The 18,815-nt window shown below is 43.3% G+C and overlaps 1 protein-coding gene across 1 annotated transcript in view; it reads right to left on the bottom strand.

Annotated features, from left to right (window-relative positions):
- Positions 1 to 18,815, bottom strand: part of HSD17B3 (hydroxysteroid 17-beta dehydrogenase 3) — a 124,035-nt gene that overhangs the window by 20,144 nt on the left and 85,076 nt on the right. The window contains exons 6-8 of the mRNA XM_040355474.1: positions 17,849 to 17,884; positions 12,490 to 12,524; positions 9,274 to 9,355 (exon numbers count right to left, since the gene is read on the bottom strand). Coding sequence (XP_040211408.1) covers positions 9,274 to 9,355; positions 12,490 to 12,524; positions 17,849 to 17,884 — 153 coding nt within the window. The remainder of the gene's footprint in view (positions 1 to 9,273; positions 9,356 to 12,489; positions 12,525 to 17,848; positions 17,885 to 18,815) is intronic.

The following is an 18,815-nucleotide window of genomic DNA, read 5'->3' as shown; positions in this document are numbered from 1 at the left end:
TATTAGGTGCCCCTGTTACACAGGGGCATAAAAATGTGTCCATAGGCGCAACATAACACTGCAACCCCTCCCAATATCTGTAATTGGAGCGCAACAAGGAGCCACGTGCAAAGTATTGCATCAAAAATTGTTATTAGGTGCCCCTGTTACACAGGGGCATAAAAATGTGTCCATAGGCGCAACATAACACTGCAACCCCTCCCAATATCTGTAATTGGAGCGCAACAAGGAGCCACGTGCAAAGTATTGCATCAAAAATTGTTATTAATTGTTATTATTGTTATTACTGCCAGAAATGGAATAACATTACAATGGAGAGACAGTAGATCACCCTCCATTGCGAGATGGCTCAATAGAGTGAGAGAGACTGGAGCTATAGAAGACCTGATCCTCTCAGCCCGGAACAAAAGGGAACAGTATGTAGAAACTTGGACAGGTTGGAATCAGTTTATGAGTACGGAAGAGGGGAAGAGATTACTGGAGGAATAGATAGGGGAGAGAAGATTCCTTTTTGGGTAGAAGTGAAAAGGGAGAGGCCGAAGGGTTGAAGTAAGGGAGGATCCGTCCGTCTCCGGCGAGGTAGGGGAGGGAGAGGAGGGGAGGGGGTTGGCGGGGTTTTCTCCCTTTTTCTTTTTTTTTGGTTGTTGTTTTGTTGAGGATTATGCTGATTCTAGGTTTAAGGGGGGGTTAGGTGGGGTATAGGAATGGACAAGGGAACAGAGGGGAGGAAGAAGTGTGAGGTCAATACAGTGGTATTAGGAAACGGGAAAAGAAGTTACTGATAAAAGGCAGGCGGGCTTGGGAATAGAGCAAGAGGACCGGGGAGGTACTGCTTTTGGTTTATTCTTCTTAAGTTTCTGAATCCCAACCTGTTTATTTGCTAGCCCATCATAAGTGTGTAGTGATAAGAACTATATGATTATGTATCCATTGTATAAGATATGTTAACCTTCTGTGAACCTTACCATAAAAGAAAAAAAAAATAAAAGATTTAAATATGAAAAAAAAAAAAAATTGTTATTAGGTGCCCCTGTTACACAGGGGCATAAAAATGTGTCCGTAGGCGCAACATAACACTGCAACCCCTCCCAATATCTGTAATTGGAGCGCAACAAGGAGCCACGTGCAAAGTATTGCATCAAAAATTGTTATTAGGCGCCCCTGTTACACAGGGGCACAAAAATTGTGCCTTAGGCCACGTGCAAAGTATTGCATCAAAAATTGTTATTAGACGCCCCTGTTACACAGGGGCACAAAAATTAGGCCTTAGGCCACGTGCAAAGTATTGCATCAAAAATTGTTATTAGACGCCCCTGTTACACAGGGGCACAAAAATTAGGCCTTAGGCCACGTGCAAAGTATTGCATCAAAAATTGTTATTAGGCGCCCCTGTTAAACAGGGGCAGAAAAATTAGGCCTTAGGCACTGGTGGTGGAGCACAGAAAAACAAAATTTCTTACTAGCTAACAGCATGAAAAGTGAGGAGGAGAAGGATATTCCATCAGCAGCACAACAGGACAGTCACTCAGCATCAGCAGTCTCAAAGGGATCTGATATTTCAACACAAAATTCTTATTCAGTAACATCAGCATCAGGTGCTTGGTAGCCGGTGTTGATCCAAGCCTGATTCATTTTGATGAAGGTCAGTCGATCAACAGAGTCGGTGGAGAGGCGTACCCTGTGATCGGTCACAAAGCCTCCAGCAGCACTGAATGTACGTTCTGAAAGAACACTGGATGCAGGGCAAGCCAGTAGCTCAATTGCGTACTGTGCAAGCTCTGGCCAGTGATCCATCCTCAAGACCCAGTAAGCCAGAGGATTTTCCGTGGGGAAGGTGTCCAAGTCGGATCTTGCCGCTAGGTATTCCCGGACCATGTAAACCAGACGCTGGCGATGGTTGCTGGAACCGGTCAGACCTTGGGGCTGCGGACTAAAAAATTGTCTGAACGCATCGGTCAGACGGCCACCTTCTCCACCGCTCCTTCTCTGACTCACCGAAGCCTCAGCAAGACGTTGTCCAGGGCCAGGTTTTGGTAATCCCCCCGGTTCTGGGAACGCATTGCACAGACCCTTCTGCAAGGCCTCCCGCAGTAGTTTCATCTTCTGCTCCCTCTGCGATGGCAACATAAGATCCGTTACCTTACTCTTGTAACGTGGATCAAGGAGAGTTGCCAGCCAGTAATGATCCCTCTCCTTGATAGCACGTACACGAGGATCCTTACGCAGGCTTTGCAGAATCAGGGAGGCCATGCAGCGTAGGTTTGCAGAGGCATTCGGGGCACAGTCCTCTGGGTCACTGAGGACGACAGGATCCTCAGCCACCTCATCCCAGCCACGTAAAAGTCCACGTGTTCCTTGGGACTGTAAATGATCCCTTGAAGACTGCTGCTGTTGATGCTGAGTGCTAGGCTCCACCTCCATGCTGCTGATACAATCCTCCTCCTCCTCCTCTTCCTCATCCTCCTCCTCCTCTTCCTGTGTTCCAGGTGGGCAAGCAGGAACAGTGTCTGGATAAAGGGGGCCTTGAGAGGTAAGGAAGTCCTCCTCTTCCTCCCTCTGTTCTGCCTCAAGGGCCCTGTCCATTATTCCACGTAGGGTGTGCTCCAACATGTAAATAAGCGGGACAGTCTCACTGATGCATGCACTGTCACTGCTCACCATCCTTGTGGCCTCCTCAAATGGTGACAGGACAGTGCATGCATCCCTGATCAAGGCCCACTGGCGTGGTGAAAAAAACCCAAGCTCCCCTGAGCCAGTTCTGCTGCCATATTGGCACAGGTACTCATTGATGGCCCTCTGCTGCGTGTGCAGCCGCTGCAGCATGGCCAACGTAGAGTTCCATCTGGTGGGCATGTCACAGATTAGGCGGTTCTTGGGCAGGTTGTATTCCCTCTGGGGGTCTGTCAGCCGAGCAGTGGCATTATATGACCTCCGGAAATGCACACAGACTTTCCTGGCCTGCCTCAGGACATCCTGTAAGCCAGGGTACCTGCCCAAGAACCGCTGCACCACCAAATTGAGAACATGCGCAAAACAGGGCACATGGGTGAGTTTTCCACGTCGCAGGGCAGAGAGGAGGTTGGTGCCATTATCGCTGACCACCATTCCAGGCTTCAGCTGGCGTGGCGTCAACCACCTCTGAGCCTGCCCCTGCAGAGCTGAAAGAACCTCTTCCCCAGTGTGGCTCCTGTCTCCCAAGCACACCAGCTCTAGGACCGCATGGCATCTCTTGGCCTGCATTCCTGCGTAGCCCGTCGTACGCCTACGGAGCACGGCTGGTTCTGAGCCAACATCACTACAGGAAGAGGCCACAGAGGAAGAAGAAGAGGAGGGGGTGGAGGAGAGAGGTGTGTCACAAGCAGTTGTAGTGTTTTGGAGGCGTGGTGGTGGAACAACCTCCAAAACTACTGTGCCTTGACCTGCGTCCTTCCCAGCTGCCAGCAGAGTCACCCAATGGGCCGTAAAAGACAGGTAACGTCCCTGTCCATGCCTGCTGGACCATGAGTCAGCGGTAAGATGCACCTTACCACTGACCGCCCTGTCCAGCGAGGTATGGACATTGCCTTCCACATGCCGGTAGAGAGCCGGAATCGCCTTCCGTGAAAAAAAGTGGCGTTTGGGTACTTGCCACTGAGGTACTGCACATTCCACAAACTCACGGAAGGGGGCAGAATCTACCAACTGAAAAGGTAGCAGTTGAAGTGCTAGCAATTTTGCTAAGCTAGCATTCAACCGCTGGGCATGTGGATGGCTGGGAGCGTACTTCTTTCGGCGCTGCAGCAGCTGGGGCAGGGAAATTTGTCTGGTAATATCAGTAGATTGGCCGGATGTACTACCACTACTACGTTGTGACACACCTATTTCTACACCTTCGGTGCAGGCTGCAGAGAGGACTAGGGGTCTAGTGGGGTTTGAGGTCACAGAAGGGCAAGGGGAGGACCGCTTTGGTCTTTGGTGTGGGTCTTTCTGGTATGCCTGCCAACGAGCTGCATGGCAGGTCGACATATGTCTGGACAAGCATGTGGTGCCCAAGCGGGTGATGTTTTGGCCACGCGAGATACGCTTGAGACATATGTTGCAAACAGCAAAGGTAGCATCTGATGGACAGGTTTCAAAAAAGGCCCACACCAAAGAACTTTTGCTGTACCGTTGAGACACAGCAGCGCCACGTAATGCAGTTGGTGTACTGCCCTTAAGCTGACCCCTGGAGGGCTTCCTGCCTCTTTGAAGATGTGCCTGTGCCTTGTCCTCTTCCTCCTCCTCCTCTCTCCTACCAGGCACCCAGGTAGAGTCAATGACCTCATCATCCCCTCCCTCCTCATCATCACTGGCGACAACCTGGCAGTATGCTCCAGCTGGGGGAACATCACTCCCAGATTGTTGTCCCTCTCGGCCACCCCCTCTCCCTGGGCTCACATCAATGCCTTCCTCTATCAGTGTTCCGTCATCGGAGTCTTCAAAACGCTGTGCATCTTCAGCTAGCATGTACCCAACACTGTGTTGAAACAGTTCGGGGGACTCCTCAGGAGGACACGGTGGGACTAGGGAAGGATTGTGTGATCCCATTGTGCAGAGGGTAGAGGACGCCTTGGCAGCTGCTTTGCCAGACAAACTATAATCAGTCTGTGTGAGAGAGGATGAGGAGGATGAGGACGGCTTGGTCATCCACTCAACTAATTTCTCAGCATGTTGAGGCTCAACACGGCCAGCTCCCGAAAAGAAGGACGAGCGGCCACGGCCACGTGCTGAAGAGGATGCACCACATCCATCACCAGCGTTACCTCTAGATGCAGAGCCTGCTTGCCCTCGTGACTCTCTGCCTCTCTTTGTCCTTCCAGCCATAGTTATGCGTTCAGGTGTTATGTAACAAAATAGTCGCTGTCACACCAACTGCGTTCAGATGGTATTAAACAGCAACCACACAGTAAGAGCGACTTGGCTCAAGTGTAAAGTAACAAAATAGTCGCTGTCACACCAACTGCGTTCAGATGGTATTAAACAGCAACCACACAGTAAGAGCGACTTGGCTCAAGTGTGAAGTAACAAAATAGTCGCTGTCACACCAACTGCGTTCAGATGGTATTAAACAGCAACCACACAGTAAGAGCGACTTGGCTCAAGTGTAAAGTAACAAAATAGTCGCTGTCACACCGACTGCGTTCAGATGGTATTAAACAGCAATCACACAGTAAGAGCGACTTGGTTCAAGTGTAAAGTAACAAAATAGTCGCTGTCACACCAACTGCTTTCAGATGGTATTAAACAGCAACCACACAGTAAGAGCGACTTGGCTCAAGTGTAAAGTAACAAAATAGTCGCTGTCACACCGACTGCGTTCAGATGGTATTAAACAGCAACCACACAGTAAGAGCGACTTGGCTCAAGTGTAAAGTAACAAAATAGTCGCTGTCACACCAACTGCGTTCAGATGGTATTAAACAGCAACCACACAGTAAGAGCGACTTGGCTCAAGTGTAAAGTAACAAAATAGTCGCTGTCACACCAACTGCGTTCAGATGGTATTAAACAGCAACCACACAGTAAGAGCGACTTGGCTCAAGTGTAAAGTAACAAAATAGTCGCTGTCACACCGACTGCGTTCAGATGGTATTAAACAGCAATCACACAGTAAGAGCGACTTGGTTCAAGTGTAAAGTAACAAAATAGTCGCTGTCACACCAACTGCTTTCAGATGGTATTAAACAGCAACCACACAGTAAGAGCGACTTGGCTCAAGTGTAAAGTAACAAAATAGCCGCAGTGACACCAACTGCCTTTAGTTGCTATTAAACAGCACGCACGCAGTAATAGCGACTGCGGTCAAATGCGATTTAACAGCACGCACGCAGTGACACCAACTGCCTTTAGTTGCTATTAAACAGCACGCACGCAGTAATAGCGACTGCGGTCAAATGCGATTTAACAGCACGCACGCAGTGACACCAACTGCCTTTAGTTGCTATTAAACAGCACGCACGCAGTAATAGCGACTGCGGTCAAATGCGATTTAACAGCACGCACGCAGTGACACCAACTGCCTTTAGTTGCTATTAAACAGCACGCACGCAGTAATAGCGACTGCGGTCAAATGCGATTTAACAGCACGCACGCAGTGACACCAACTGCCTTTAGTTGCTATTAAACAGAACGCACGCAGTAATAGCGACTGCGGTCAAATGCGATTTAACAGCACGCACGCAGTGACACCAACTGCCTTTAGTTGCTATTAAACAGCACGCACGCAGTAATAGCGACTGCGGTCAAATGCGATTTAACAGCACGCACGCAGTGACACCAACTGCCTTTAGTTGCTATTAAACAGCACGCACGCAGTAATAGCGACTGCGGTCAAATGCGATTTAACAGCACGCACGCAGTGACACCAACTGCCTTTAGTTGCTATTAAACAGCACGCACGCAGTAATAACGACTGCGGTCAAATGCGATTTAACAGCACGCACGCAGTGACACCAACTGCCTTTAGTTGCTATTAAACAGCACGCACGCAGTAATAGCGACTGCGGTCAAATGCGATTTAACAGCACGCACGCAGTGACACCAACTGCCTTTAGTTGCTATTAAACAGCACGCACGCAGTAATAGCGACTGCGTTTCTGTGCAATTCAATAGCCCAGTTGCATTAACAGCGACTGCGCTTCTGTGCAAATAAATTGCACACGTGCAGTAACAGGTAATGCGTCTGTGTGTGCAATTAACTAGCACACGTTAAATAACACAGAATAATTATATTTAAAGTAAATCCCTAATGCAGGCAATACAACACGTTAGAGCGCTGCATGTAGAACAATCTCCTGCCTGATAGATAAACTAGCTGAGCTGTACAGTTTATAAATATATTGACAACGCCTAAGGATGTGAATATATTCTCTACAAACTGTACTTTTAACTATACTGACTACACTTCCTACTCTATCTATCTTTCTATCTATCTATCTATCTATCTATCTATCTAGTTAAGACACTGTGTCTCTATCTCTCTATCTCTCTCTGTCTGACTGACTGATCTTCTCTAGAACCGCCAACACACTACACTAGGCAGCCGTGCAGGCTGCCTTTTATAGTGGGGGGCGTGTACTAATCCCCCTGAGCCATAATTGGCCAAAGCCACCCTGGCTTTGGCCAATTATGGCTCTTCGTTTTTTGAGCGCTGTGATTGGCCAAGCATGCGGGACATACAGCATGCTTGGCCAATCATCAGCGCTCAACGCCCCAGTGAATTATGGGACGTTTTGCGTCACTCGAATTTGGCGCGAACGACCCGTTTTGTTCGAGTTTCGACGAACGATCGAACGACCGATGTTCGAGTCGAACATACGTTCGAATCGAACGCGGAGCTCATCCCTACTCGTGAGCAATGAGGTGTTTTAAAAATTCTATAATAAATACATGTGTAATAAAATCGTCATTAGAAATGGCAACCATAAACATTTACAATGTTTTTCATTTTAGTGATTGTTCCATATCATTGGAAATAGTTAAGAGAGGTATGTGTGTGGAGAGATGTGTCTATATCCACCTAAAACAGTGACATGATGAGAAAGAGCACCTAATTATTTTAGCTATTCCACATGGGTACAGTTGTTAGAGGCACAGGGACCTAATTTTTGTCACTAAAAAGTGTTTTGCTAAAATTGCTGCTCTTTTGGAAAATGTAGGTCTTTATTTAGGACTATTAGGCCGGGTACACACGGACAAACATGTATGGTGAAAGCGGTCCGTCGGACCGTTTTCACCATACATGTCTGCCAGAGGGCTTCTGTACGATGGTTGTACACACCATCGTACAGAAGTCCGCGCGTAAACAATACGCGGGGCGTGTCCGCGGTGTCGCCGCGTCGATGACGCGGTGTCGCCGCGACAATGACGCGGCGACGTGGGCGGCCCGCCTTTAAAATGCTTCCACGCATGCGTCGAAGTCATTCGACGCATGCGAGGGACGGCGGGCGCCTGGACATGTACGGTAGGTCTGTACTGACGACCGTACATGTCCGAGCGGGCAGAATTCCAGCGGACTGTTTTAAAACAAGTCCAGGAATATTTGTCTGCTGGGAAAAGGCCCGGCGGGCAAATGTTTGCTGGAATTCGGCCCGCTCGCGCCCACACACGACCAAACATGTCTGCTGAAACTGGCCTGCGGGCCAGTTTCAGCAGACATGTTTGCTCGTGAGTATGGGGCCTCAGGGTTATTATCAGGTGTGTTGAGCAGTGTTGATCAGCATTAATCAATGCACGCTCAATGCAGGGCACATAGAAAACAATTATTTTATTTGTGCCCTGTTAATACCATACATAAGTACTTTGAAATGGGATGCATAAAAATGCAGCATGTCTGCATTTCGATGCAGCAAAATCCGCAAAAACTCATGTTAATACCGGACGCTACACACTGTTGTGCATAAAGTTAAATGAAATGCAGTTTCAATATATTCTAAAAAAAAGGAAAAACATCAACGCATCACACCACCCCTACACAATGCACATGAGCATGCGCATTATCTGGAACTTACTGTGCACCCACTAGTGTCAAAAGTCCCTTAGGCCCCGTACACACGGTCGGTTTGGTCCGATGAGAATGAACCGAAGTTCATTTTCATCGGACCAAACCGACCGTGTGTATAGGCTATCGGGCTGGTTTCCTTCGGTCCAAAATGTCTAAACATGCTTCAAAACCGAATCGATGGACCGCTGCCCCATCGGACCAAACCGATGGTTAGTACAGAAAAGCATCGGTTCAAAACCCACGCATGCTCAGAATCAAGTTGACGCATGCTTGGAAGCATTGAACTTTGTTTTATTCAGCACGTCGTGTGTTTGACGTCACCGCGTTCTGACCCGATCGGATTTTCGGATTTTGGACTGATGGTGTATACACATATCAGGCCGTACGGCCACTTCAGAGGTGAACCGATGAAAACAGTCCGACGGGCCAGTCTCATCGGTTTGGTCCGACCGTGTGTACGGGGCCTTAGCGTTTTGCTTTTAAGTCAACATGTTTACTCTCTATATTTTAACTTGGCCTTAGACATGCACAGCAGACATTTGTGCCCGGGGTGCTTTATTTTTCCCACTTGCTTTTTCTCTCTTTCAGTGAATCAGGCCACCTATTATATTATAAATTTGCCTAAGGTCTCAATCACAGAAGCCATTCAAACTTCTAGATCTCTTCTAGAACACCTGTTGGTACCTGCTGCCTATGCCTAGTTACATTTTAGAGTATTTAAATTGAATGCAAGTTCAGCAATATATACTTACCTTGGAGGCAGAATATAGTGCATAAAGTGGACAAGGAAATGTACCAAACCCAGAAGAAATATTCAACACAAGACCTTTTTTTCTGAAAAAAAAATGTAATTCAGTTTTGTTTTTAAACATGTTTCTATGTAGTTATTGTTTTCAGATTAATGCAAGTGAAATTGTGGTAAATAGGAAAAAAAATCACTCTCTTTTTCTTTTCAAGAAAGTAGTACAAATTGATAAAAATTATTCCATTAATTCATTTTACTGGCATACTTGTCGCACATTTAACTTTTCATTCAGGATCTTACTGGGTCCCATATTAAGATCCTAAATGAGTTTTTAGCTGTTTTGGATCAGCAAGGAGTTGGGATACGTCAGAACCTCTGTTGGATTTTCATTACTATTTGTACCCTTATTAGGGTTATTTAGCTTTGCCTTTTGTTCCAGATATTGCTGGCATAGAACAAGTCCCCACTTGGAGATTTCCCCTCACCTCCTGTTCTGTCAGCTGTAAAAGTTTGGATTTCCTGGCACTTTTGTCTCAGTAACAGTGGTCACCAGATCAAGAAGTGAGAGTATATCTTCTTAGCATGGACACAGGTAGCAATAAAACAGATGTTGTTGTCCTTTACCACTCTATCTAAAAATACATTGGCCAAAGTCCACTTTAGATTTGACGCAAATACACACACATAATGACAATGTAAGCTGATGGCAGAGGGTGAAGTTAATAGTGGGAAAAAGAAGGGCAAATGGGGATAAAATATGGGAGATAATGGTAGGTTAAAGTGGATGTAAACCCACTCTCATCCTTTCTAAACTACTGCCCTAGAGCTGATCTATAAGGATATACATGCCTCCTGCATGTATCCTTACCTGTCAAATGTCTCCCCTCTGTCTGTTATAAGAACTGAAAAACTGCAGATTCTGTGGGTGGATCTGTTGTCTGGAGCTCGGTGGGTGGACTTGTGATGTCAGTAGACTCTCCTCCCACTTCTACACTCCCCTTGTCAACATGCATTTTTTCCTATGTATTCCTTACACTGAATTCTGCTATGATCACTAACATCCAGTCAAAATCCAGAAAAGTAACCACATGACTTCAGAAAAGGAGTGGGGTGGGAATTTAAAAAATAATGCCTGTCTAAAGCTAGTGCATGAGATATGTAAATAACCTATCATTCACAGCAAGGGGGCAGAACAGACCAAGGTTTCTCTCTGTAAGTCTGTTTTATTTCACTGAACAATAAAAGAGGATTGCTCAGACAGAGCTGGATTAATTCTGCGTGGCAAGACTGGGCACAGATGATAGGAAATCTTATACTGTACATTGTGACATAAAAAATAAATTAAAAAAATTGTGTTTACATCCACTTTAAGCATTGTATAATGATGGTGGGCAAGAGCTGATGGTAGAGCCAAGAGCAGGAAACACAAAAACACAGCAAAGAAAGGTGTAATGAGGGTATAGAAAAAAGGCAAATTGAAAATGGGCAAAGTTGTAATTTTAACTGGAGATTGAATAGGGGAAGGATGGAAGATAAGCAGGACAGAGGCCCAGAGATCAGAGGAGGACAGTGAATTTGAATTTTGTAAGAAGGGTAAGAAAGATATGAGAGTTTGGAGCAGGAAATTGAGACATGTGAGATAAAGACCGCAGGTCCAGGGTGACTTTATAAATGAATATACTTCAAAGAGTGTTAGCAGAATGGGGGCCTTACTGGCAGGATCTCTCCACCATGTTCATTCTTGTCCTATCTTGTTCTCCCTTTGTTTTGTTTTTTCCTTATTCCCTTATGTCAGAGCATCCCCTTTTTTATCTTTTTGTTCCTCAAGTTTTGCCCCTACACCCAGGTCCGGGACAAGGGGTGGGCAGGAGGAATGGCTGTACTGAGCACTGTGGTATCATGTGAGGTGGGTTGGAACTGTAAGGAGATTGAGAGGGGAGGGGATTTGTGTAGGGTGAAGGAATTAGGGGGGCTGCAGGGGGTAATAGGGGGTGTGTGTGGTAGGATTTGTTTTTTTGGAGGATTTGTGTTGGGAGGGGGGTGGGAGAAGAGAAGGGTCAATTTGGGGGGTTTGTGCTAGAAGAGGTGATATGGTAGAGGGGATTTCTGTCAGTAGGTATGATTGAGGATGTGTTTGTTTTAGGAGGGGTATTTGTGCTAGGGGGGTCATTTGGAGTAGGGTGTAGAGAATATGTACTCGGAGGGTAAATTTGAGGGGGTGGAGGATTTGTGCTAGGGGGGTGAGTTTTTTTTGGGAGTGGGGAAATCAGCAGGGGGGGGGGATTTGGACTGGGAGTAAGGGGAATTTATGCTTAGTGGGTAATCATGCAGATTAGTGCCCAATTTTCTTTTTGGGGGGGCTGGATTTTTGCTGACACATAACTCTCATACATCCTATGGTGGGGGGGGGGGGGGCAGTTTTGCATGTTCGCCCTGGGCTCTAGGTAATCTGGTTTACACTGCTAAGAGGGACTCCTAATGTATATAGTCTGCTTTATTTAATCATTGCAAACCTATGCAGTGTAGGATCTCTGGTACTCCATACAGTGAGTAGCACTGTTTCTAATTTGGCATTGCCTGTTCCCTTTCATGTGCCCTCTGACTGTTTTTAAATGGTCTTGTTGCACTCTAATTAGTATTCTGCTCATTCCCATGCACTCTCTGTGAGTATTTTCACTTACTGTGATGTACAAAAGCTTCTTAATAAACATATTTGTGGGAAAAAAATTCTAAGGGAAAGAATAGCCAAATAGCCACAGCGCAGGAGAACAGGGACGGAAGGGGAGTACAAATGAGGACAACAGCGAAAGGCAAAAGAAGGGACCACAGAGGAAGATCATTTACCATGAGGAGAGTGGATAAAAGCAGATTGGAAGAAGAGCCGAGTGAGAACAATGCATGCTCTTTGGGGTGTAAAGAATATGTGCAAGGATCATCCATTTCCACTGATGGCAAACATGAAGTGCCTTTCTCTTTTAATATTAGTCAAAAAGCACTGGAAAAAAGGTAAAATATTGCATGGAACTGGAAAAATAAAATTCAAATGTGCTAAGGGGAGGAAAAAATCAATAATCAATAACATGAAATATCATAAATTGAACCAGTGGAAATTTTAATTGCAACAAAATAGCAAACATTTTTCAAACGAGAAACTAGAGACATTATTGTGTATGCTTAATATGCATTTTTTACTAAGACAGCTGGTACCCAAAATAGGTCTCACCTTTCTTCCATTTGTTTCAATATTATTCTTGTCATCTAAAAAAAATAAAAAAAAAGTGTATGCTGATGTATTATTAATAAATGAAAAGTGACTTTTCTGATTCAATAATTCTATTGAGATTAATGCAAAGGATACTGAAAAGTAAATACCTTACTGGCCCTTACTGGGTTCTTGTCCGTGAGTCCCTTAGCAGCTGCATGGGGCCCTTGGTCAAGAATTATATTGTATAAAATGTTTTTTGTCCAAATAAGTCAACTTTCTTTTTTTTTTATAAATCTCTTTATTATTTTATCATTTTTTTTCCCCCATACAAAAATAAGTAACATACATACACATATACATTCACATTATACATTTAACACATATCTGCTCTCTTCTGGAGCCTCCTTAAAAAATCAATTTCACATTCATTTCACCTAACTCATATACCTTTTACACCCTTCTTCCTTATTTTAACCAGAAGCTGTCATAGGATTTTCTATCCAGCTTTCCCATACTCTCTTGTATTTCTCCCCATGACCTCTATTGCAGTATGTCTCCCTATACAATTGCAGATTTGTATTTACTAGATTTTTCCATTGTACTATCGAGGGGGCTTCTGCCTTTTTCCAGTTTAAAAATATCGCCTTTCTAGCATAAAATAATAATAAACCCAGTTCTCCTTCCTACAGAGACAATGGCCCGGATTCACATACATCTCACATATCTCCTTTATGCTACGCCGACGTAGCGCAGAGAGGCAAGCACTGGATTCACAAAGCCAGTGCTGCCAAATCTGCGCTGGGTTTCTTATGCGTAAGTCGTCGTAAGTGGAAGTGGGCGTGAGCCATGCAAATGAGGCGTGACCCCATGCAAATGATGGGCTGAGTCTCAGACAGATACGTATATTGGACGCAACCCAGTGCGCATGCTTAGAATCACATCGGAACTACTCCCTAAGATACACCGGATCACTGCCTACGGCGTGAACGTAACCTACGCCTAGTCCTATTCACGACCTACGCTAACTACGTAAAATACGTTGGCTTGTGTTCCCTGGTGCAGCCATTTGCATGGATGCTGCTGACTTACACCTGCTTTATGGGGCATAACTTTATGCCGGACATAGGACTTTACGCGCACTGCGTCGGACGGACGGACGTTCGTGAATTGGCGTATTTCCCTTATTTGCATATGTGAATAGAAAATCAACGAGTGCGCCAAATACGTCCAGCGTAAATATACGCCCATGATACGCCGGCGTAGGAAAGTTAAGTCGGTCGGATGAAGCCTATTTTCAGGCGTATCTTGGTTTCAGAGTGTGGCGCATAGATACGACGACGCATATTTACACTTACGCGGCGTATCTCGAGATACGTCGGCGTAAGTGCTTTGTGAATCCGGGCCATCATCTTTTCCTACCAATCCTAACAGGCAGATTTCTTCCTCCTGTTCCAGAACTATTGATGTTGTTATAGCAATGACTTTCAAGACATCTCTCCAAAATGCTACTATCTTCGGGCATGACCAAAATATGTGCATAAAATTTCCTGGCACGTCTACACATCTCCAACAGTTTTGAGGGTTTAATGGAGAGATCTTATGTAACTTATATGGTGTATAATGGCTTCTATGTATTATTTTAAATTGTATTAGTTTATCTCGAAGTGATACCAAGATCTGAAATTGAAACCTCCATACTTCCTCCCAATCCTCCTCCACCAAATTTGGAACGTCTCTTCTCCAATTTTCGCTTACTTTACTCATATCTGGAGATGTAGTCTTTATTAAATATGCATATATAGTTGAAATTGACTTTTTTCCCATTTTTACCATTAGTTCCAAACCCAATTCCATTAATTGTGGGGTTCCTCCCGGGAATTGGGGTAACAAAGCGTGAATAAGTGAATAAGTTGCATATATCTAAAAACATAATTCTCAGGAAACTTCCATAATTGCCTCATTTCTACATATGTATAGAACTTCTCCCCCTGTAGTACTACTACTCCATACTGAGTCCATGCCCCTGGATCCTGAATGGAATCCAAATGTGGTAGCTCAGGATTTCTCCACAATGGGGTATTTGGGGAACTTTGTTTTGGAGTATCCTTCTTTTCTCATAGCAGCTTTCCATATCCTAACTGTTGTTATCATTGAGGGGGTTAGATCTCGTCTTGTTTTTTATCCCCCTATACAGCAGTCCCTGCAGTGCCTCTACCAATTGGACCACTGCTGCTTCCAACATAGTAGCAGAGTCAAACCCATCAGAGTTCAACAATCTCCCTACCGTCACCAACTGTGTAGCTAGATAGTCAAGTTTCTAATTGTGTTCTGGATTTGTAAAAATGGTAGTGATTTAGAATTGTTCAGTGAAGTCACAATTTGAGGAATGTCTCAGCGCAGTTCAACTGAAACAAGTTTGTCAATGAACAGGTGAACAAAAAGGCTAACAACTTTAGTCATAGGTCATACCATATTATACTTTTTATGGGATTACCTCTTTAATTTAGTAAATTAATATTTACCAACCCCAATACTTTGTAAAACAGTGTGTGTTGTATGAACATATGATTCAAATGACTGACATATTATTTCAAGTGTACAAGAAACACTTTTTGATGTCTATACTTTCATGATTCATATCTCTGGTTAGAACAAAAGCCTTTCTTAATAAAAGGCTATCAGCATGAAAATTGTAAAATGGACATATCCAAATGACCAATGCAGGCACCATGTAGTTGATTCTAGACCCAGATGCAGTTGGTGCTGAAACTGCTGTTGTCAATGACAGCCTAGGTCCAGATATCTGCCCAGGAGCTAAACAGATTAGATTGGACTTTCTATCCTGCTACATGGTGTTTTGTAGCCCAGTGTTACTACATGATTGTTGATTGATTACGAATTGCCCTGGGGTGGTAATCAAACACCCTAAATATTTTTTGGAAAATGGACTTTGTAGGCACAAAATAATTGCAAACAAATTTATTGATCACATAAATACACATACATTGGTGCATCTAAAATCCAATTACAAATTACTAAACTATGAGCCCAAAGGTTCCCAGAAAAATACTCAATCTGCACAGTACACTTCAAACAGGGCTGATTTGTGCAACAAGGCCCGCGCTGGGAGCAGGGTATTGATTCCTGGGTGTAACCAAAGAGGGTCCTTCAGAAATTTTTAAACCAGCTCAACATGTTTTGCGACCTTGAAGTTGTCGCTTCTTCAGGAGCGTATAAAATTGTTATAAAAGGATAAACTTTAATTAGAATATAATGGAATACAATAGATATATATAACATGTACATGATACAACTTAATGTGCATCAGAGATATAATGCATATAAACACCACAAAAGAGGTACTACAAAAATTGTTAGTGGTTGCCCATATCACAGCGGCACCGCAGCTGCCCCCACACCCCTCAAGGGGAAGAAAAATTGACTACCACCCCGGAGTTTATATGCAATATATCTCTGATGCGCATTAAGTTGTATCATGTACATGTTATATATATATATATATATATATATATATATATATATATATATATATATATTGTATTCTGTTATATTCTAATTGAAGTTTATCCTTTTATAACAATTTTAGAAGCTCCTGAAGTAGCGACAACTTCAAGGTCGCAAAACATGTTGAGCTGGTTTTAAAAATCTCTGAAGGACCCTCTTTGGTTACACCCAGTGTTACTACATGGTGAAAGCATAAACAATCCCAATATCTCTGACTATTACTAGTGATCTGATATATAGGGGAGACTTGGGAAAAAACATGAAAAGTGGACCTCTGGTATTTTGTCGTGGCTTTCCCCCAATGCCAAAACACCAAGAAAATAAAAAGAAGCCAGTGAAAAAGTCATTAGATTTACCTTACCCTGACTTCCACTCACCGCTCCTATTAGAGAATGATAGCACCAATCTTCCTGGTGAGATTTCAGACATTGCTGAGTATCTGAAATCTCACAAGAAGATGTTGCATGCAGTGCCTGGGGTCTCGTAAGGAAAGAAAGGAATGTCACCCTAGTTTACACATTGTGGGTGGAAGATGGAATAAGGAAAGTAGATTAACTAACTTTTTTTACACAGACTTTTTTTCATCTCTCCACAGCGATTTGGGGTTGGGTAGCCATGGAAAAAAAGATGGAGCTTTCAGAACATCTGTCTTTTAGTAATGTTCATAGAAATCAATAGTTATCTCATTTTTCAGATGCAATCTGATAATAATGTCATACACATATAATCAAATCAAATAGATGCTTCTATTTTAGAAACTTCTCTAACAAGACAAAGGTAATTTAATTGGTGGCCACTTCATATATGACTATTAGGACTTGTATTTGCATAGCTGCTTAAATTTATCTATGTTCTCACATGAACCCTTACAAAGCATAATCAACTCTTTAAAAAACATTTATTTCCTTTTATATATGCAATACACAGCACCAGAACAATTCTTTGAATACTTGGCTGAAAGATGGCAGCATACTTCCATTCCACTTTGCAAATTAAATTAAAAAAAATATGAGTAAAAAATATATTCTCTGTAAAAGCTGGCTTACAATGTGGTACCATTTCATCACAATCTTCTGATTTCATTGATACTTAATCCCATACTAGAAACCATTTTAAAATTAGAATAAAGTACACCCGTTTCCTAAGAAACATCTGCAAACAATCTGTTTCAATTCATGTTGAGATTTAATAATAGCCAAGATGATTCAGCTAGAGAATATGAGACATCACTGAGGGGGATCTTTTAAACAGCATTGATGTTGCATGATCACCCCATGGTGACCTTTTTACTGATTTGTGGGTGGTGGACCCCTGTTTAGTAGTGTACCTATGCATTTCTCATTTAGAGGCACTTAGCTTAATTAAAAGCTTGGGCTGTAGATCAGTCTTTGTTTAAGTCTGAATTTATCCAAATTTGATATTTATTTTTTTCACAGATGCTAACGAGAATAACGATGTACTGGTTTCTTATATCTCTCAGGGCATCTGTTACCAAAATCTCTATGTTTTTTATGCATGCCAACCACAACAGTTAATGGGAGTCTGTAGCATGTGTTACATTTATTTGAAATCATAGAAAATGTCATAGGAGGTGTGGGTTTACACAAAGGTAGGCAGGGAACACTCAACAGAGACCTCGCCACTGCAGTTCCAAAGGCAGACGATGACAAATCTCACCAGAAAACACCTAAAATGTCTTAACTGATTATGATAAATGTCATGCAGCTAAACTTATTTTGTAGCCCTCTTACATTCTAGTGACAAATATTAATTTATTCACAAATCAGTTGATTCTGGTTATTAAGTTATTCTATATTAACTCAGTTGCTACAACTACTACCAATATCCATACCTTAACAGCAGAAATCACATTGCAGTTAATCAGATTCTAGATGAAGGCAAGAGGAGAATTGTTACACATTTTGCTTATGACTAATATTTTAATTGCCACATTTTTGTATACCATTGCTTTAATATGATTAAGAATAAAAATTACAGTTTTTACAAAAAAAAACTTTTTTGAAATCTAGCATGGACAGACACAATGTGGGTCTCTGTCAGCCTAAAAATTATGGGACCTGGCAGAGACCTATAGCATGTCTGCCCATGTGTGGGAAGTCAATTTAAGATGGCGACGTAGGAGCAGAGCAGCAATGATGAAAAATCTGGACACCATAGTACGTTTTTTTTTTCATACAGGAACATTTTCACTAGGTATGATGAAGTTTATAAGTATTCAAGTTGTGTTGAAAAAAATCCTGTTGCCTTTAAAGTGGTTCTAAAGCCTTGTTTTTTTTCATCATACTTATCTGCTCTATGCAATGCTTTGTTGGCGCTTCTGGTATCTCCCCCTTGCCGAAGGCCCCTAAAGAAAGCTTGCTCTGGGAGCACTCATGCATGCTCACTCCCAAGCTGCCTCTGTGTATCTTGGGACACACAGAGTACTGCTCAGTCCCTACCCTGCTCCCTCCTCACTGTTATTGTCTCAGCCAATCAAGATAGATAGTCCGTGGAGAGCTTCAAAACGTATGTATTGCAACCTAATCTAAATGAAAAAAAGGTGTTTTTTTTAAAACCAAAGTTGACTTTGTAGGCCATAGACTCTCATCACTAGGTATATAGCCCTTACAATTCAACACTGATGTTATACATGAATTACCTGAGTCAAACTACATTTTTAGGATTTCTAACACAACACCTTTTGTGTGCCTTATTCAAGAGGGATGCAGAATAGCAGTGGGCACAAGCCCGCAAGCCACTAAAGTTATCACCACTGCCTTGGAGGGATGATTCCCCAGGTGGGGATTATCACTAGAAAT

This window comes from Rana temporaria, chromosome 1, assembly GCF_905171775.1.
Source record: "Rana temporaria chromosome 1, aRanTem1.1, whole genome shotgun sequence".
NCBI classification, from domain to species: domain Eukaryota; kingdom Metazoa; phylum Chordata; class Amphibia; order Anura; family Ranidae; genus Rana; species Rana temporaria.
The sequence above is the reverse complement of the archived record's forward strand: the minus strand, read 5'-3'. Positions and strand labels throughout refer to the sequence as shown.